The sequence below is a fragment of the Tamandua tetradactyla genome, chromosome 7 (assembly GCF_023851605.1).
Source record: "Tamandua tetradactyla isolate mTamTet1 chromosome 7, mTamTet1.pri, whole genome shotgun sequence".
NCBI classification, from domain to species: Eukaryota; Metazoa; Chordata; class Mammalia; order Pilosa; family Myrmecophagidae; genus Tamandua; species Tamandua tetradactyla.
In genome coordinates, this window is record NC_135333.1 from 123,663,747 (window position 1) to 123,683,589 (window position 19,843).

At 46.1% G+C, this 19,843-nt stretch overlaps 2 protein-coding genes and 1 pseudogene across 16 annotated transcripts in view; 1 reads left to right on the forward strand and 2 right to left on the reverse strand.

Moving 5' to 3' along the window:
- RBMS2 (RNA binding motif single stranded interacting protein 2) overlaps window positions 1-11,974 on the forward strand; it is an 88,790-nt gene extending 76,816 nt beyond the window's left edge. Inside the window, exons 10-14 of one of the 4 annotated variants that reach the window (XM_077111076.1) lie at window positions 2,305-2,382; window positions 2,702-2,812; window positions 3,463-3,543; window positions 3,969-4,055; window positions 11,879-11,974. In XM_077111076.1, the coding sequence (XP_076967191.1) occupies window positions 2,305-2,382; window positions 2,702-2,812; window positions 3,463-3,543; window positions 3,969-4,049 (351 nt within the window). In that variant the 3' untranslated portion in view covers window positions 4,050-4,055; window positions 11,879-11,974. Of the gene's footprint in view, window positions 1-2,304; window positions 2,383-2,701; window positions 2,813-3,462; window positions 3,544-3,968; window positions 4,056-4,302; window positions 4,759-4,791; window positions 6,176-11,878 lie in introns of those variants that run through there. The other 3 variants (XM_077111074.1, XM_077111075.1, XM_077111077.1) reach the window with 3 other exon arrangements.
- LOC143642551 (MAP kinase-activated protein kinase 2 pseudogene) lies at window positions 314-1,848 on the reverse strand (annotated as a pseudogene).
- Window positions 9,229-19,843, reverse strand: part of BAZ2A (bromodomain adjacent to zinc finger domain 2A) — a 32,568-nt gene continuing 21,953 nt past the window's right edge. For 9 of the 12 annotated variants that reach the window (XM_077111067.1, XM_077111063.1, XM_077111064.1 and 6 more), the window contains 19 exons: window positions 19,627-19,727; window positions 19,265-19,387; window positions 18,844-19,077; window positions 18,460-18,714; window positions 17,832-18,046; window positions 17,457-17,531; window positions 17,084-17,264; window positions 16,919-16,978; window positions 16,580-16,724; window positions 15,409-16,097; window positions 15,047-15,269; window positions 14,792-14,947; window positions 14,529-14,680; window positions 14,059-14,348; window positions 13,818-13,950; window positions 13,557-13,703; window positions 12,385-12,611; window positions 12,129-12,272; window positions 9,229-12,038 (listed from right to left, as the gene is read on the reverse strand). In XM_077111067.1, coding sequence (XP_076967182.1) covers window positions 11,873-12,038; window positions 12,129-12,272; window positions 12,385-12,611; window positions 13,557-13,703; window positions 13,818-13,950; window positions 14,059-14,348; window positions 14,529-14,680; window positions 14,792-14,947; window positions 15,047-15,269; window positions 15,409-16,097; window positions 16,580-16,724; window positions 16,919-16,978; window positions 17,084-17,264; window positions 17,457-17,531; window positions 17,832-18,046; window positions 18,460-18,714; window positions 18,844-19,077; window positions 19,265-19,387; window positions 19,627-19,727 — 3,716 coding nt within the window. In that variant the 3' untranslated portion in view covers window positions 9,229-11,872. The remainder of the gene's footprint in view (window positions 12,039-12,128; window positions 12,273-12,384; window positions 12,612-13,556; window positions 13,704-13,817; window positions 13,951-14,058; window positions 14,349-14,528; window positions 14,681-14,791; window positions 14,948-15,046; window positions 15,270-15,408; window positions 16,098-16,579; window positions 16,725-16,918; window positions 16,979-17,083; window positions 17,265-17,456; window positions 17,532-17,831; window positions 18,047-18,459; window positions 18,715-18,843; window positions 19,078-19,264; window positions 19,388-19,626; window positions 19,728-19,843) is intronic. The other 3 variants (XM_077111069.1, XM_077111072.1, XM_077111062.1) reach the window with 2 other exon arrangements.

Genomic DNA, 19,843 nt, shown 5'->3' on the forward strand with positions numbered 1-19,843 from the left:
CGAATTCTGCCTCTGGCCAAGTTCTGGGCTCCATGCAGCAAACGAGGGAGGGCGGTATAAGTGGACAAGTCTGTGTCTCTTCTTCTCAAAACTGTATTTACACAGAGAGTCATCGCTTTTCCTCCGGTGGGGCCGGAGGGGACTCAGTGGCCCAGTGAGCAGGGCCCTTCAGGCCCTGAACTTTCTTCCACCTCTCAGAGGCAGAGGGGGTGGGATGTATCTTCAGTCTTGTTACAGTTTCACCATTTTAGGTTTTTACTTCTAGCTGCTCTAAGATACTGGAGACTAAAAGAAATATCAATATAATGATTCAGCAATCACTTGTTTGCTAAACCCTACCTTTCCTGTATAAGTCCACCATCACCTTTGCTCTTTCTCCCACCCTTCAATCTTTTTTATCTTATTTTGCTCACAGTCAACACACATTGTGGCCAAGGCATGGGACATCTCCTCCGTGACATCCTCCCACTGCTCCTTGTCCTGTCTCAGAACCCAGTTAGTTTGTAGTGGAGTTTGAGGGACATTTGTTGATTGCATGATCCTGGGGTAGTTCATAAACTCTGGGATGGTCATTCTCTGGGTAAACTGTGTTTTCAGCCTGTTCTGAATGAGCATCCTCACTTCCTCTGATACTTTTGACCATTCTGGTTTGGGAAATTCGTATTGGCCCATTTAGATGAGACTGCGTCCAGAGAGATGGCAGGGCCGTAGTTGGAGTGGGGTGGGTACCTGCACAGCAAGATATACCCGATGACATCCAGAGACCACATGTCACAGGACTTGTTATACATCTCTGAGCCAAGCACTTCTGGACCCACAGAGTATGTATAACAAAGGCTTGTCAAAGAGTTGCAGGTGGTGATTTCTTCCTCAAGCCGAAATCACTGAGTTTCAAAATGGCATTGGGCCTTTTAGAGGTATATAAAAGATTCTCGGGCTTGATACCAAGGGACATTGTTGATTGAGTGCAAATACTTGAGTGACCACACCAGTCTCTTCGTGGTTTCTGATGTTTCTCTTTCTATGAACACTTAGTCTCCTCCATCCTGAATTCAGCTGAAGAGTTCATCATCCAAACATTCCATGACAGCCAGGAGGCACTTCCTCCCTGCATGTAGATTCTCATAGATGTCCATGATCCAGAGGATGTGTGGTCACTGGGAGGCCCGTGAGTGCAGGTCCACCTCCCTGGGGCCTTGGGGCAGTCCTGAAACAGGTTTAGGGCAAATTTCTCCTGGATTCCAGGTCCTGGCTGATGACCTTGCAATCTCAGGGACGGCGTGCTTTTTGATCTGCGGGTCTTGACTTGACCTGGAACTGGAGAAACTGTTGTGGGGCTGGGAGCTTTGGCCAGTTGCCAAACACCAGTGGGGTCTGGCCTTGGGAGTTGGGCAGCATGGTTGCCTGGAGACGGGCGAGCAGAGGGGGAGACCCTGCAGCCACCCCCTCCTCTGGTTCTGGACAGGGTCCCCCCTCCCCCCCCCACATACTCTGGGGCTGTGGGTTTTCCCTGGGCCCAGCTCCAGGCTGGGTAGGTCATGGGGCGATGTCACAAGTCCTTCTTACCTCCTTTCCTCCCTTCTCCCAAAGCAGAATGATGGGGGCCAGACTGGTGGGGCAGGGGAAGTGGCCTCGTGAAAATGTACTCAACCCCCTTTATTAATTTTTATGGCTCAATAATGTTCCATTATACGAATATACTATCTTTTTGGACATTTGGGTTGTTTCCACTTTTTGGCTATTAAGAATAATGTGACTCTGAACATCTGTTTACAGGTTTTTGTGTAGACATGTTTTCATTTTTCTTGAATACAGACTTAGGAATGGAATTGTTGGGTCATATGCTAACTCTATGTTTAACTTCTTGAGAAACCATCAAACTGGTTTCTAGAGCAGCTGCATCATTTCATATTCCTACCAGCAGTGTATGAGAGTTTCAGTTTCTCCATATCCTTGTCAACCCTCGTTTTTGTTTGTCTTTTTTATTATAGCCATCCTATGGGTGTGAAGTGGTATCTCCCTGTGTTTTGTATTTACATTTCCCTAGTGACTAATTATGTTAACCATCTTTTCCTGTTTTTATTGGACATTCATATATCTTCTTTGGAGAAATATTTATTCAAATCCTTTGGCCATTTTGGATTATTTGTTGAGTTGTAAAAGTTTATAGTATTTTAAAAACATATCATTCTTAATGTTTCTATTTTCTGAGAGGGCAATCAAACTTTTGGGGGGCTTTGCTACCATTTTCAGATCAGTAGTTTCTAGGCAATTAAAACTTTTGTTTGTTTTTGCTTGCATTAGAGAGTGGCTCAGACATCTCCTCTACAAGTACCTAACCCGGCTTGGATGCACCACCAGTCATACCTCATGCAGCCTTCAGTGAGTTCAGAAATGGACAAAAGTCAAAAAGGCAATTTGGTGTAAAGAAAAACAATGGAATTTGATGACAGATGTGGGTGCAAGTTCTGGCTCAGGCACCATGCAACCCAGCGGAATGACCTAAAATCCTGACTCTGTCATTCTTAGAGAACGGTTCCTCCAGTATGATGGTTAGAGAGCCTATTTCTTTGGCATAGCTGGGTTGCTGCTCACCTGTCATTTCCCAGGATTTTAAGGTCATTTAAAATCCATCAATCACTACTTTAGGCAGCCTTACAGGATGCTGCCAACTAACCCTGTCCTTTGTTTCCGCCTCTAGGGCTCAGTTCTGACACCAGGGGTGGACCACCCTATTTCTCTGCAACCTGCCTCCATGATGGGACCCCTTACCCAGCAACTGGGCCACCTCTCCCTCAGTAGCACGGGCACGGTAAAACAGGAGACTTGTTAGATTATTATAAACTCCTACAGAGCAAGGACTACTTATGTAATTCTCTTCAGCATAAATGCTTTTGATGATGGGGAGTCATATCAGTGCAGTTGAGGGCACACTCAGAATAGAAGATAAATTGAAAAGCTCATAATTGATGATCCAGGAATACAGCCATCCTGCTTCCCAACTCACCCATTTAAATGGATTCCTACACATGAAACTAAACAAGTAGTATTTCTGTCTACAGACTGGCTAACTGAGGAGCTCATGTACATCTAGAGATCCTTATCAAAGTAGTTTACAGGAAGAATGGATGAAGAGCAATACTTTTTTTTTTTTTTTAGTCTGGCTGCATTCTGATTTATACTGGAGAACTTAGGGGCAAAGATGGTAAGAGTAGTGAGGAAAAGTAAAAGAGAGTGGGAGAGAAGAGGAAAGCGAGTCAAGCAGTAGGAGTCTTTCTTGGCCGGTGTTCTAACCGTGGATGTACTGTAGTACCACCTGGAATGCCTGTAACAAAACCAGTGCCTAGACCAATTCAACTAGAATCTCTGGGGGTAGAGCATAGGCATCAATTATTTTTTTTAAAACTTCCATGTACTTTAAATGTAGCCAAGAATCACTGCTATTGATGTTTTTCATTCTAGTATATGCCACCAGCTGCAGCTCTGCAAGGAGCTTACATTTCCCAGTACACCCCTGTGCCTTCTTCCAATGTTTCAGTTGAGGTAAGCATTTTATCATCTCTCTGGATTGAGGCCAGGAAAATGAACAGAGGCAGATTTCCCCCATCATGTCTCCCTCTCACAATGATGCTGATTCCGTGTTCACAAATAGCTGGTTGGTGTGTATAGGATGTAGGAAGGAGAGACCTAGCTAGTCTGTGTTCATGAATGAGGCCCTTTCTCACATTTTTCCAGCCAGTAGTTAATTTCCTGGGTGTTGGGTTGTATTTGAATTGACCGATGTGTCTTAGGAAGAGGATAAGCTGCAGTACATGCTGTGAAAGTTGGTGCTGTGTGTGTGCGGGGAGAGGGGGAGTGGGCAGGTCAGGAAGGGCCCTTGGCTTTGGGTGGGTGTTAGCTAGGCTGCTTTACTGGGAGGTAAGGAAAGGATAGCACAAGGTGACTCTCCTGCCTTGGCTGTGGTACAGGAGAGCAGCGGCCAGCAGAATCAAGTGACGGTGGATACTTCCTCAGACCATGGGGTCTATTCTTTCCAGTTCAACAAGTAACAGTGGGTAAGAATCACATGCTGAGGGGCGGGGCCTGCTGAACTGGGAGACAGTTCAGCCTGGCCTTAAGTCAGACAGGTTCTCACGTTTGCCATTCTCCTTCCCACCCCCTCTGGTTTATGCCTCCCCATCTTTGCTTAAGAGAAGTGAGTTCTTAGAGATGCTGATACCCCCAGACTTCTGAGGGTTAGGAGGAATACAGACCGTCTCTGGCCCTCTTAAGGACTAGCACTTGGCCATTGTTTTTTCACAGATAGGCCTGGGTCTGACATAAAGAACATCTCTACACTTCTGCCCTCTGTTCTTCCTCCACTGCGGATGGAGCTAGGGGAACCATCACTTTTTTGTGTGCTATATTGAAGGAGATAAAAAAAATACTTCTTTTCCTGTTTTGTAAATAAAGTTTTTTTTTTGAACTACAATATACTCTTTCCCTCCCTCAAAGAAATGTGGTAGGTGGAGCCTCTTTTCACTTGTATGAAAAGCATTTTTTGATGTAATAGAATTATTTGGGGGACTTTTTTTTTAACAATTTGTTATTAATTCATTAAAGAGAAAACAGAAAGATGTGGTGCTAGAACATTGATGAAGGAATCCTACTGTGGGCCCTTCTTAAATGAGTTTAGTTACAGACTTTTTTTGTTGTGTATGTGTGTTTAGGAAAATTATGCAAATATACCCCGTCGCATCACAGATTTTATTGTGAATCTTATTCAGTTGTTCTTTTTCTCTTTTCATACAGCAAAGCCTGCCTGCTTCGCCTTTTTACAGTTTTTAATTTTGTGAATTTCTTTTTTGAATGAAATTTCATATGGAATTTTTGGGGGACTGGTCAAGGAACAAGGTAGAACATTAAACAGGCAATGTGGAATTGGATTTTTCTCCCTCTGCCCTGCCACATCCTGGAGAAAAGACTAGACTTGGTCTTCAGAAAGTTGAGATGTGACCTAGGTTCATTAAAGAGACAAACCCAGTCTTGGGAAGCCACTTTTGAGTCAAATTCGGATGAAGATTAGGTCTTCTTTGGCAAGTTCCAGAAGGATGAACTTAATGACTTCTAACTCTTCTCACTGCTGGGGCCGACACCATCTGAGGAAGTACCTTTCCCAGCTATAGGAAATACCTGTTTTCCTGCCTCCTGAAAGTTTTTCTTCTCTGCCTGGGTCCCGTGGCCGGGGACCTCGTCCCTATTGCACATTGCTGTGCTCAGAGCCTTCACAGCTGTGACCTTGTTGAATCCTCTTAGGTTCCTTCCCCACTGTGAAAGAATAGCGGCATCACCTAGAGACTAGTGTTTCTTAGCTGGGACAATTTTGTCCACAAAGAGACATTTGGCAATATCTGGAGACATTTTTGATTGTCATACCTGGGGCAGTGCTACTGGCATCTCGTGGATAGAGACCAGGGATGCTTCTTAATGTCCTGTACATACTACGGCCCCCCTCCACACACAACAAAGAATTATCTGGTCCAAAAATGTCAGTAGTACCAAGGTTGAAAAACCTTGGTATAAACAGGGTTGTCTCTGCCTCCATAGGATCATAAGACTTGGTAGACTTCCCACCCCCACCTTGGACACACAGTGCCTTTTGACACTCTTGCAACTAGTTGGGAGAGGGAGAACTGGAGTCCTTGAATTCTCCCAGGCTTTGATTTTTCATACCTCTGCATACAGCAAAAGCTGACCTTGAAAGGCTTTTGGCTGTGTGTACCTACCCTAGGCCCGGAGGGATTCGGAGGGATTGAGGCTGTTCAATGCCTGTGCTCTGCAGGGGTGGGAAAGGACAAAGCTCTTCCTAACTGTCCAGAGTGACCTGCCCTGTCCTGGTGTGTGAGTTCCTTTCCCAGGGAGCCAGGGCATCAGAAATAATATTCCTTCTTGTGGAAGGACAACAGGGAGCTAGGATAAAAAAGGACAATAAATCCCATCTGATTCTTTGCAAGGTCCTTAAAAAGAAAAGTCTGTATCTCGCTCTTAACTTGGTCTCCTTCTGTAAGACCTGACTATGCACATGGAGACAGATGGGTAGAAAGCCTTTGCTCTCTAGGAGTTAAGAACCTGCACCTGTCTTCTCCCGGTAACTTCCTTACCCACTGAAAGAGGAATTCTGTTCTCCTTCACTTTGAGGTCAGACAATCAGGATAGAAAGCCAAATGCTGGTGAATGGAGAAACAGGTGTTCATTAGGCTGGCTGCAAGGAGTGGAAGGAGATGGTAGAGGAAAATATAGCTGTAGTATCAAGTCATTGCTTTTAGAATTGGGTCCATCATTCCCTCCCCTACTACTGCCCACACCAGAATTGAGTCCCAGTGCTTCCTACCCCTAGGCTGTCCCTCTGTACATTCTGGGGCAAGAGGTTGGGAGACATTGGGTTGGATATAAAGTAAATGACAAAACTGCCACTATTATGTTTCTTATGGGTGCTTCTAATCTTAGGATGGGCTTATCCAATGGACAACAGCCCAAGCCCACTAACTTTCAAGAAAGGTTTGGCTGGGCAGGTAGCTCTTATTCCTGAGTCTCCATTCCTCAGTCAATCCTTAGTTCTATGATAGGAGGTTTGATGCAGTAGGGGCCTTTCACATATAGAAACTGCTGTTGATGTTACTGCTGCCCTCTCCTTTGCCACCTGGAACACCTGATTCTGTCTACTTTCTCTGTATTTAAAAAATGTTTAAATGGCCATGACCTTTTTGTTTTTGTTTAAAATTCTGAAGTTACTGTTTGCATGTTCTCCTCATGTGATTCTATTTCTTGGATTCTGTTAACGAGTGCTTGTGGTTTGGGCAAGTCTGGGCATGGGCTGGGGAACCTGAAGTTATTTTTGATGCTTTTAGGTTACACTCATGATATCTTTTTCCCCCTTGTTGTTTGTTCCTAACAGCAGATTAGTGATTAGAGAAAGGAGGAAGAAGGATCCAGGACTACTTTTTCTTCCACGAAATAGCCTATTGGTGGGGGTGCAACAAAGAGCCTTCTAGCTCTAGAGCCTTTGGCGAGACTCTTTAAACACTGTTCCTCTTTGTGGTGGTTGGAAGATATCATGGGTATGGTGTCTTCCACTTCTGGGTTGGAAGATACCATGGGTATAGTGTCTTCCACTTAGTGTTCTGAATCTTGTCTTCAGTCTCATGCTCTGTGCATTCACAGCTCGCCTCCACCCATTACAGATACAGTATTTATAAAATCTTTTAGCAATTTTTCTGTTTTTAGTCAAGTAGATCAGACCAGAATCCCATCCTCTACTAGGATCAGAGACTGCCAGTCCCATCTCATGACATGCTATTTACTGTTTCCCTCAGGCTCTGACATGACCCTAGAACTGGAGGGGGCTTTGGGTAGAGGTTAGGGAGGATGAGGGAATGATGATGGGGAGGGAAATTATTTTTAGTCTTTTAGGCCAAAGAATTCGAAGAGCTGTCTAGACTAGGAAGCTTGACAGCTCTGGAGAGGTAATAGCCTTTGGCTGTGACAGAGGTGGTAGGGAGGGCATTAACTTACACTGAGGGTGAAGACCAGACTTCACTGCTCTCTAGATCATCCCTGGGTTGTGCCACTTCAGCCAAATTTCCATTCCTGTTACTTGCCCAACTTACTAATCAGTGAATTTATTCATTTTCCTTGGCGTCTCCAATGTTCACTCCTTGCTGCTCCAATGTTAACCTACTCGATGCCAAGGCCTACTTGTAGGTTGGTTCTTAGCACTATAAAGGTGCAATGAGGAGCCTTGCTGAAATGTAGGGATCCCAGACAGTGAACCACTGCTGCTGTCTTGTCCAAGTGCCCCACCTTCTGGAAGAATGGCAGCATTGCACTCGTGAGGGGCTACTTAACCAAAGGCAATAAACTTCCAAACTTGCCTCCAGGTTCTGCTAGGTCTGAATCAGCAGACCTCAGAGATGTTATCAACGCCAACCAGTAAGGGGACAGATCTTAAGTTTCGTGCCTTTTCCTACTGATCCTTCCTGATTCCCTCTCCTAAAAACCAACTACTCTCTCCATTTCTGTGCTACCGGCACTTAGGTCCCTCCAAACATTAGCGGAACCCTGAAATTCACTCCCAATGTTTACCATTCCCTTCCCTGTAAGTCTTCCTTCAGCAGCTAAGACCAGCCCATGCACTCTATTACTCTTCTGATCTTGGATGAATTTTGCTGCCCCTCCTTAGAGGTGGTCCCACCAGACTGCAGTAATGAGAAAGCTCTAGGCATCCTCTCCCCCTTACTCCCTGCCTGTCCACATCTGTTTTGAATAAAGCGTCATTCTCAAAGCATGTCCCCAAACTATTTTGTCCTTGTTACACATCTACCTCACAATCTCACAAGTCAACAAGGGCACAAGCGCCTGGTATATCTTTTCTTTATTCTGCCCTTCCCTTAATATCTAGATAGATATTCCCACCTTAATATCTAGATAGTAATTTAGATTGTTTACCAATACAAAGCTTCTAGCCTGGAGGGTGTTAGAGGCTTCCCAGTTGAAGTAAGGAAAGTCCCCACCTAACACAGAGCTTTTTTGGTCTTTTTGAGTGGGTGAAAGCTCGCGCGCATGCATTTATCACCTTGGACGGGAAATAAGTTTAATTTACCAAATCAATCACACTTTGTATTTTTCTTTATTCAGAGGTTTCTAGTTTTATACTCCTCCATGCTATGCCGATGCCACCCTTCCAGCCTATCTTCCTCTTCCGACCCTTGGTCTTCCCATGTTCCCTATAATTTGATATTGCTCCATTTTGTCTTATTTCAACTTTTGTTTTGAAATAAAACACAAAAGTCTATTTCCAGGTGTTTTCTCTGAGTGGGTGGGTGGGAGGTGGGAGGTGGGAGGTGGGAGATTGATGATGGGCCCATATTTGCTACTACAACAGGTAACAGCTTAGGAAGCCAAGGAACAAGGCATTCTAAACCTGACTTTGCTCCAGCACTTCTGTCAGGCTTCTAGGCAGAAGCACTAAGAACCTGTTCACCGTACATAAGCAAAGGGTGTGAATCAGGAATTCTGCCTCTGGATGCTTCTTGCACAGGAAAGGCCAAGCTTGCAGGTTTAGGGGCATATTGTTCCCTGCCTGCTATCTCCTATTCCAAGCCAGTCAAACCACCCTAACACCAGTATCCTTTTAGGCATGTGGGAGTACCACAGGTGAAGGGAAGATAAATACACAGAGTCTTTTGAATCTCTATCAAATGTGGTTTTTATTCAACTGACAAGCACTTTTCTACAGCTGCACTTGTGGAACATCACATGGCAAAAACAGTTTTTCTCTAGACTTTTTTCCTTTTTTTTTTAACCTTATTAAAAATGAGATTGGTCCTAAAAATATAGAAAGAAATAAATTTAAATTCACAAAAAACTGTACATTATCAAAAAGTCACTAAAACACCACATTTGGTTATATAAAAGTCAGTCCCTTTTGTTATAAAAGGAACATGGAAACTTGTTGGTGTTGATGGTGTGGTTTCTTTCTGTTACCAGACTGATGGGGTGGGGGGAGGGCGACAGCGAAGGGGCAGGGGGTGGGTTTTTGTGTTATTTTTTTAAACCAGCCTTCCCTCCCAAAATCCACCTAGCTCAAGGGGCAGGGAAGATTAGGAAAGAAAAGTGAGAAATGGCCCCTTTGATCAAGCCCTGCCCCCACCCACCCTTCAGCCTCTACTTCAAACTGAGGCTAGGACCTCAACCCACCTTTAAGAGTGCCTGGTCCCTAAGGAGAGATGGAGCTGGGAGAGGCACCCAAAGCAGGAACAACTGAGATTTCACTCTCCCTATCCACCTCACCTCCAACAATAAAGTTAGTCTAGTACATTTTATACCAGGGGAAAACTGCCATGGGGAAAAAGGAGGAACCCCCAACTATAACAGTTCCAAACATTTAACTAACACAAAGTTTGTTACAGCGCAGTTATTTAGATAAAATATAAATATTTATGCATAATATAAAGTCAATTCAAATATTCTTCAATCCACCTCTTATTTAAAAGAAAAAAAATCTCAAATAAAATTAAAAGTTTTGAGGTTTATCTGACAGAAAAGGCGACTTTAGAAATAGGCTATGGGGGAGAAGGGGCATAAGGGAGTAAGAAAGGAGTTGCCCCAGGACCTGCACTGCTCCCCCTCTCTTCAGTGGCTAATTCAGTGCTGCCAGAAGTACAAGGAATGCTCCACTTCACCTGGCACCCTGTCCCTACCAGTCCCCCACCAATGGAACATTTCTTAGATGCCTCAGCTCTCTGCTTTGGGCCACCCAGCAGCCACCTCCCCAGTGCAAGTACCCGTATTTTCTGATGGGAGGGGCTCTGCTAAGCAGGAAAGCAGGGGGCCAGGAGCTGTAGCTGGGAGTTAGCAGCTTTCCTCTCATGTGCTGGGGGCTTAACTTGGGCAGAGTCAGATGTAGGGCAGTGGTGGATCCAGAACCCCTTCTCCCTACTTTCCTGTGCTCCAGGGTCTCTGCTGCTGGGGACAAGGTCCTAAGGGTATTGAGTAGGTAAGGGAAGGAACTTACAACTAAACCCACAGAAACTCATGGGATTAAGAAAAGATCCAGTTCTACCCTTCTCCTGCAAAAGCTTAAGACTCAAAGCTACTGAGGAGAGAGGGAGTTCCTACTAAAAGATTGCACAGTTTGAAGAGGCTGGAACAGAAATGACCGGGAGAGAGGAGAGCAACACTGCCTTGTCCCCAGAGAAACTGTTCCTTGTGGTTTCCCAAAGACAAAAAAGTGATGGTTTGAAACAATGGGAAAGGTGGGAATAAAAACAGGTATATGGGGAAACAAAATGGATCCCAAGAACAATATAAGGGCACAATCATAGCATCTTCTCTCTCACACATTCACAAACACACACATACTCTCTCTCTGAGGCCAGTCAATTACTACCTGGCCTCCATTTTGGGGGTATGCCCAAACTCAGCAGTAGTTGTCCCTGAGGAGTTCCCAAGAGGGAAGTTTGGGTAAGAGATGGGGAAGGAGGCTGGAAGGCCCAGTGTGCCTCCCTGCCCTCTCCCCAGCTACTGAGTTTCAGAAAAGGCTGGAAACTCAGTATGTGAGGAGTATTCAACATTAGAGAGGGGATAGCTAGTGGCAGGAAGATGGATCAGAGAGAAAGACAGGGACCTCTGAACATTTTTTTCCTTTGAAGGGAAGGGGAAAAAGATTTGGGGGAAGAGAAAAGGAGGGAAGAACCCGTACACAATAGTTTTACATTATTGGATGAAGGAAAATCTGTAAAATAGGGGTGAGGGTAAAAAAGGAAAACCTTGAGAGAGAGAAAGTGAGAAGCAGGGGAGGGACTGAACATGGAAGCAGCATGTCCAGGGCCCGGTGTCCGGCTCGACACACTTGGGAGTTAAGTCCACTTTACTGGCCGTCACTGCGGGTCCACACACAGTACAGAGTGTTTCTCGGTTTCACACATTCACTAGAACTATTGCTATTGTTAAATAGCCCCAGAATGCTGGGGCATGTACAGGGAAGGAGAGAGAAAGCTGGGAGGAGGAAGGAGGGACTTCTTTCTCCCTCCCCATTTTTAATTAGGAAATAAAACAGAAAGGAAAAACTGTTTCTTTCTTTTTTGGCTTTCAGTCCAGAAGGACCTCATCTCTTCCCCTCTTATTAGAGGAGTAAGAAGAGGAAAGGGAAAAAGGGGTGTAAAAGTAAGAGGATGTGGAGTACTGCCAAGAGTAGGGTCCAAAAATCAGAGTATAATCTCTGACTCTTGAGTTGGGACCCAGGGCAGCATCAGCAGGTGAGAATGGCAGGGTTTTGTTTTGTTTGGAAGGAGGGGGTAAGATTCCCACAAGCTGACACCCCACCTCCCTTGCCTCACAGATTGGCCTGTTTTCCCTGATAAAACTCCTCCCAGCGGCTCTCAAAGAAACGGCGCATGATGTGCCCAGCTTTGCCTACTTCAGAGTCATCCTCATTGAAGGTCTGGCAGTTGTCAAAGACCAGGAGGGCATCAGCCGCAAACTCCTCTGAGCTGGTATACCTGGGCAAGGGTGGAGGCAGAGCTGTGAGGTGGGAAGGAATTACGGCAATAATGGAGAAGAGCCAGAGAAGCCGGTATCTGTCTACTTACCCTCCCCGGAGCAGTCGCTCCCGCATGGTGGAAAAATCCATGGGGTTTTTGATGATTCGACGATAGCCGCTCACCAACCGTGGATTCACAGGCTCCAGAAAAGGCCAGGCTGCATCATGGGACTCCATCTCCATCAGAATAATCCTATCATTCAGAGACAGTGACGACTAGCCCTCAGGAAGCAAATACATTAACCCCACCCAGCTTTTTCCTCTGGCAAAAGTATGGCCAGGTATTCCCCAATCACTCAACTCACTCGCAAAATGTGAGATCACTGTGGTGGTTCCGCATAGAGAATCGCCGCCGCTTGGAGGGGGAGAACCCTTCTTCTGAATACCGAGGCCCTGCTGGGCTTTCTCGGCTCCTCAATAGTCCCCGGCGACGGCGGCTGTCACCCTCTGGGAAGTTCAGTGCATAACTACTTTTTCGCTTCTGGCCTCGCTTTGGGAAACCAGGCTTCTGAGAGAATTCACCCTCTACCTGCTGAGATAGACGGCAAGAGCAGCAACAGCTGGTGATATGTTCTGCTTGCCTTGCAGTTCATTACAATCCCTACCTGTTTAAGTAAGATCACAGCTTCAAAATGTTCTTATACAGGTTCCTCAAAAATCTGGCAATATGACCTGGCAATTCCACTTCTAGGTATATACTCCCCTAAAACTGAGATATCTATTATCTGTACGCCAGCATTATTCACAATAGCTAAAAGGGGGAAGAAACCTAAATGTCAATCAACAGACAAATGGATAAACAAAATGTGGTATACACGCATAATGGAATTATATTTATCCATAAAAAGGAATGACTATTCTGATACATGCGACAACAGAGAGGACTCTTTTGGGTATTATGCTAAGTGAAACAAAGCCAGGAAGACAATTACTGTATGAAATATCTAGAACAGGGAAATTCATTGAGACAAAGTAATTTACAGGTTATCAGCATCTAGGAGGTGGGGAAATGGGGAAAAAGGGATTATTGTTCACTGGGTACAGGTTTCTGTTTGGGATGATGAAAAAGTTTTGGCAATGGATGGTGATGACAGTTGCACAACATTGTGAATGTAATTAATGCTGCTGAGTTCTACACTTAAAAATAGCTAATATAATAAAGTTTATATCACATTATAATTAAATAAAAAAACAAAAAACTTTCATCTGTAAGCCAGCATGTAAATTTATTCACAAAATCCAATAAGGTAGGCAAAAGGGAAGGTATAAGTATTCCCATTTACAGAAGAAACAGTTGAAGCTATAGAATATAAGTGATTTGTCCGAAGGACCAGAACCCAGGTCTCTCAACATCCAGTCTGGAGCTCTTTTCAAGAGACTGAGGGCAGGATAAGAAGGGATACATCCAGGACTGGTGGTTAAGTGGAAAAAAGAACTCTGATTTCCACTTGGGAGAATAGGAGGGCAGAAGCCTTACCTGGGCCAAACAGACAGCACAGAACCAATCTCCTTCTGGGACAGCCTCCATCTTGGGTCGATGGCAGTAAATATGGCAGCCACGGTCACACCCATCACAAAGCAGAAGAAACTCATCGTTGTCACCCTTCCGGCAGACTAGACAGGTCTAGACCAAGGTTGTGAAGAAGCAAGGTGAGTCCCCAAGCCTCTGCCTGCCAGTGATACCACCCACCCCGGCTGGCTGGCTCCTCAGTGTTCTAAGGTTCTCTCAGCCTCTTACCACTTTGTTGACAGACTTCTCCCAGGCAATAGACCTCTCCAGTTGGCTCAGGCATAAGCACACCTGGGCTGCACTCCGACACCGCTCAAGTGTCTGGCGCCAGGCCCGAATACGAGGGGTGATCTCATATGATCTGGAGGGAGAACATGGTGATCTTTGGATGAGGAGCAGGATCCATTAAAGAGGGAATTATACCTTCCCTTTCAGGACCAAGAAAGGGTGAAGGAAAGACAGCACTCACATTTCTGTAGTGGTGCACTGGGGGGCACCACTAGGTGTACTGAGCAGGGCCTTCTCCACTACAACCTCATGAGCTGGCCAGAGGGGCTCCCGTAGGTACCGCCGTTCCACATTCTGCTCTAGTGCAGCCAATCGCATCACAGCCAGGTCCAGAGGGTTGGTAGTTTTACGCTGGGGGGCCAGTCCTTCCCTGCCCCGACCTCTCCAGGTGATGTCCTCCTGGGAGTCAGGAAGATGCTCACAGTAGGTCAAGTCTTCCCGGGCAGAGTCTGGGTTAGGACATGTCCAGCCCTGCAGGTGGAAGAGAGAAATAAAACTCCTCAGTGAACAGGAGAAAAATCAGGCATATGAAAAAATGTGACCCATTTAAGGTCATAGTGACTTGTGACCCAAGATATTTCCTAACAGGGTGTGAGAGATTAATGCCCTTGCCATAAACCCACTACTCAGTCCCAGCCTTCCCCAATGTACCCGAATCTGCAGATCAGACAAGATAACTCTCTGTTCCAGCTCCTCTACCCACTGAAGCACAGCCAGGTCTGTTTCATATGTCTTCTCTTTGGGGGACCAGCTCAAAAGCGCTTCTTGAAAGGCAAGGAGCTGACTGGGCTCAAAAATGGGATCTAGGAAGTAAAAAGAGAGTAGGAAGGGCCCATGAGGCCACTGTTTGTAGCAGTAGCTCAACATTTACCCTAGGTTCTCCAGTTCAGGCTGGATTAGGGTCTTCATCTTACCAGTTAAGGGCCGTAGGCAGACTTCCTGCAAGAAGTCCTTGTGCTTGCTAAGGTGTTTGTGAAGTGCCTTCTCTCGGATGCCTCGGGGGTGCAGGGCCTTGAGCGTGGCATCTAATGTCTCAGGATCTTGGATCCACCACCAGCCTGAGCGCATTTCTGTGAAAAGAGTATGCTCACTGAGCTTTAAATTACACTGCCCACATTGGATGCCACTTCTGTCTACACTCTTACCCTGTTTCAGTCCAAGTCACTCACCAGGGGGAACAGGCTGGGCGGTCAGCTGGGTTAGGTAACACTGTTCCATCTGTTTGAAGAACTTACTGGGGGGCCTCCCTCTCCGTTTTGGCTGTCCCAGCCCTGTGGGACTCTGTGGCATTTCTCCAGGGTCTCCTGCTCGCCTCTTGGGGACCACTCCAGGAAAGGGGGTGGAAGAGAGCTGGGCTGGAGAACAGGGGTTGGCAGCACTTGGTCTATTCACCTATGAATGAGATGAGACATAAGGCAGACATAAGGGCTAAGGGCCTTTTCATGTTTATAGGATCCCAGTGGCCCTATCCTTTCGCCCAACCTGTGGCAAGATGAAGTAGAAGTACATATAACTAATTCTGGCTACTTACTGGCTTGGAGGAGGCAGGTAGCTGAGGGGAGGGAGCAGGCTGGTCCTCAGAAACTGCTGGGGGTGGTGTAGGGGCAGCATTGCAGGGCATCTGGGCTGAGAAGTTAAACCAGGGAGCCTGAGGATCAGGGCTGGATTCTGCCTCATCAGGCTCTGGCTCCTCCGGGGGCTGTGACGGGGCTGTGTCCAGTTTTCCTGGGCTACTATCAGGTGTGAGGACAGAGCTGCTCAGCAGGGAACCGTGGTTCTGAGTCTGGCTCAACCAAGACAGGAAGGCCGACTGGCTGAGGTCATGGTGGCTCTGACCCAGAGACAAAGGGGAGCCTTCTGGCTCTAAGAACCCATTATGGAACTGGGGGTGAGACTGCAACTGAGGCTGGGGCTGGGCCTGGGGCTGAAGCTGAAACGGGGGAAGGGACTGGGCCTGAAGCTGAGGAGGGGGCTGGGCCTCAGGCTGAGGCTGGCCCTGTAGCTCTTCTGAATCCTGATCCCTGACAGGGGACTTAAGGTGCTTAGGCCGCAGAGACCTAGGCTTAGTTTTTCGAGGTCGGCCTCGGGCCCGGGCAGAAGAACTGGCAGAGGTGTTGGAGTCAGTTAACTCCCTCTTTCCAGACAAGAGGGCTGGGCTGGGTGCTGGATGGGCTGCCACTTTTAAAGAGTGAGTTTCCTGCTTTATCATATCCTCAGGAACTATAAAGAGAAGAAAGGAATGTCAGATATACACTGATATATAAGGCAAAAGAAACAGGCATAGTATAAATATAGGACATATACTCTTTTTCCCTTGGGCCTAGCACCCCCTTTGAGATTCTATTTGCAAAAGTTTATAAGCCAATGAATTTAGTATCTGGGGAGGAAACATTACTCCCCCAAGTAATCATCATTATCATCAGTAGCAGCAGCAGCAAACATTTATTGAGAACCAATTATATGTTAAACACTACTGTAAGAACATTTACTCATCTTACAAAGAAAGAAACTGAAGTACACAGCTGGTAAACGGTAGAGCAGGTAGCAGGTCGGTAGTCTTACTGCAAAGCCCATGCTCTTAACTACTATATCATACTGATTCCCTTAAAATAAAAGAAGCCCAAGACTCCTGAGAGGGAAAAGGAGTTGTTTACCTTTTGTTACACAGGACTCAGAATTCAGGTTCCCACAGACACACCTACCTAAGCTCTCCTCTGTTCCTTCCACAAAGATACCAGCCAAATATGGCAGCACCCAGTAGCGACGTCTATAGCGGTCTTGACCCATGGAGACTGCCCGAAGCATATGGGATGAGTGAAGCAGCTTTTTACGAAAGAAGAGCTGACGCTGGGTAGGCAGTGGAAAAGCAAAATGAATAAAAAATACATTTCTAGAGCGACAATGGTGAATTCATCCAGTATGTGGAAAAAGAAAGGCAATGGCTTTCAGTTTCCTAAAAAATTGGTACCATCTGGCCCAACTCAGAAGATGATTCTTGCCCAGCCCATACCTCCAGTTTCTGAAGTTTAGATGCACATTACCTTGCTGAGTTTTTCTATCTGGCGCTCTAGCTCCAGGATGCTGGATGCTGGGGGATCAACCTGGGGAAGAAGCAAGTAGATACAAAGAGAAAGGGAGTTCGATTCAAGAGAAAGACATCATTTATTTTCCAGTTTCCACTCCTCTCTTCAGTCCTGAGCCAGTACCTCTCCATCTCTTCGACTCCTACGACCATGGTCAGCTGCTAAAGTCTCCTCCTCTTCTTCCTCTTCTATACCACTGGTTTCCTCCATGATTCGAGAACTGCGTCTCCGCCCCAGGCCTTCCTCTGGTCCTTGCATCTCTACCTCAGCCCGCCCAGTTCGCTTGGCCAGAGCACTTTTCAGTCTTGAAATGATAGGGAAAGAATAAGAGAAACTGTGGTAAGGAATGTGATACTGCCACTACAGGAACACCTGGAATCTGAACCATCCTGAATCCTGGTAAGGTCCCAACCCCAGAGAAAGAGCTAAGGCATTAAGTTCCAGGCAAAAGTCCTGCCTATACTTCACCCTTTCCCCCTTTCTCTCCTGTCCCTACCTCCGAAGCCGGCCTTCAACAATCCACTTGTTTTTCCTGTAGCTGGACATACTCTCCAGAGTCTTGTCAATCTCACTGCAGGGGAATAGGGAATGGGATTTTGGAGGTAAAAGTGGCAGCACAAAGCAAAGGAAGAGAAGCACAGGGGTATAGGGGCTTCAGCAAAAAAGGGAGTTTCAGACTAGAACCTATATTGGATGATTGGCAGAGGAAGGCTTAAGTTCTCTCCCGGAGAACTCTAGCATCTCCAGAGCATGGCAGTGGACCCATGATCACCCCAGGACTTCTGTATGGCTAACCCCCTCCTCTCTCCCATTCTGACTTTGAGTTAGGACAAAAGGCATACAGTAATCACCCCCACTCCCAGCCCCTCACTTGATGATGAGGGTGGAGCCGTTGAGCTCATGCACGAGGAAGGCCAAGACAGCAGCCTTCTGTTGGGGTGGCTGAGCCTGAAAAGGCTGGGTACGCAGGCTGTCACAGAGGGCTGGCTCCACTCCATACGCCATAAGGAAACAGCGCAAGATCTCAGACACATTGTCTCTCGTCAGTGGGATTTCGGATACCTTCTCCCCCAAGATCTTTAGAGACTGTTAGGAGAACATAATGGAAGTGAGGTGGTAAAGAAGAACAACTCAAAGTCAGGTGAACCAGGAAGGGGAAAATACAATAAGACAGAACTAGGGGGGTTAAGACAGGACAAGAGGAAAAGAATGAAAGCTGCTAGGAAAAGATGGGAGGAGGAAAGATGCAAAAGAAAAGGAAAAAAAATAAAAGGAAATAATGAAAATAAAGGGAGTCAAAAAGAAAGAGGAACAGAAGGAATAGTATGAGGAAAACAGATACAGAGAACTTAAATCTTCCGTTACTTGTCCTGATTACTTTGTTACTTGTCCTGATTACTTTAGGGAGGGACTTTCATGTGTGCATAAAGAGAAAAAGCAAAGCTGAGACAAAGCCCTGGATCACAGATAGTTCCAATCTCCCTAGAAAAAGGTCTCACCTGACAGTAGGAGGGCAAGCCAGGATCACAGAGTGCAGCCTTCAGGAGCCGAACTAGCAGATCTTGCACCTCGCCTATGCTGTTGCCTTGACACAGGAGTCCCTCTTGTAGGACCCCTAGGCTAGGCACATCTTTGGCAGGGTCAAAGCCCAGCACTTTGCCGAAACTATGCAGGAACTCCACAATGGTCAAGCAGTCTGAGAAGGCCCCACTGGGAAGTATCAGACCAGGGATGCGTGAAAAATCAGGCAGGGGCTATTGGATAAAAGTGGAGGGAGGACCCGTCAAAAATAGTTTGGATATCTGAGGCTCTTCCTTTAATAGCAATGTCTTCACAATTAGCCCCCATCCATAACCGAGAACCTATTACTTGCCCCTCACTACCTGGTGGTCAGCCAGACACATATCCTCTGTGGGTTTCTTCATCTCCTCCAAAATCATCTGATGCCTCTGTCTTTCTTCCAAGCGCCTCTGTGTGGCCAAAGTCTTATCTGCTTTACCAGTTGGCTTGGCTTTGGCTACCTCCTCCTTTTCCTTCATTTTTACTTTCTCCTTCTTTTCCTTCTTGACTTTTTCCTTCAGTTTTTCCTGCTTTGTTTTTGCCTTCTCCTTTTCAACCTACCCAGCCAATGGAAAGAGGAATAAAGAGTCCCATGAAGATACCAATTACCATCCTTCTATGGTCCTAGTCCCTTTCAGCCTCAGAGCCCAGAAAACACACTAGAAAACAAAATCTATGCATGTCTTGCAAAAATCAGTTTAGGGGCTTCAAAGTCATATTTGGTGAGTGTGTACACACACCTACCTTGGATTTCTTTTTAACTTCCTTCTGCTTTAAGCTCTTAGTCTCTTGTTTCCGCTTGTTTCTGGCCTGAAAACCATAAGGGAAGTCATTTCTCCTCAAACTTTCAAAGTATCTCTGCTTGGGCTAGAATTAAAAAACAGAGACAAGGGTACTGGCGAGGAGAGGTGAGAGACGGGATGAGGGATGGATAATGATCAATTCTATCACTCTGCCCAGAATATTCTTTTAATAAAGCCCAAGAGGTTTCAGGGTAATGGACATGTGCTGCAACACACAGGTGACAGATGCAGGAGATGGAAGAAAAGACGAAGTAGGTTATTGGGAAAGTTAACCCACTGTATAATATCTCCAATGCCTCTCACCTGCCCTTGGACAGTAGTCTGACACTCTCCCCGTTGTACCTTCCGTCTCATCTTCTTCTTGATTTTACTCATCTTTGCTTTATCCTCTTCATTCAGTGTTTCTGTGAGGGTAGAAAAAGAGTGAGGCTCAAACATTCATCCCTCCCATCCAGGGTGGCACAGGCCTGTGGCAAAGCTGGCTCCCAAACAACTCCCTAAACAATCTAGAATAGTTTTT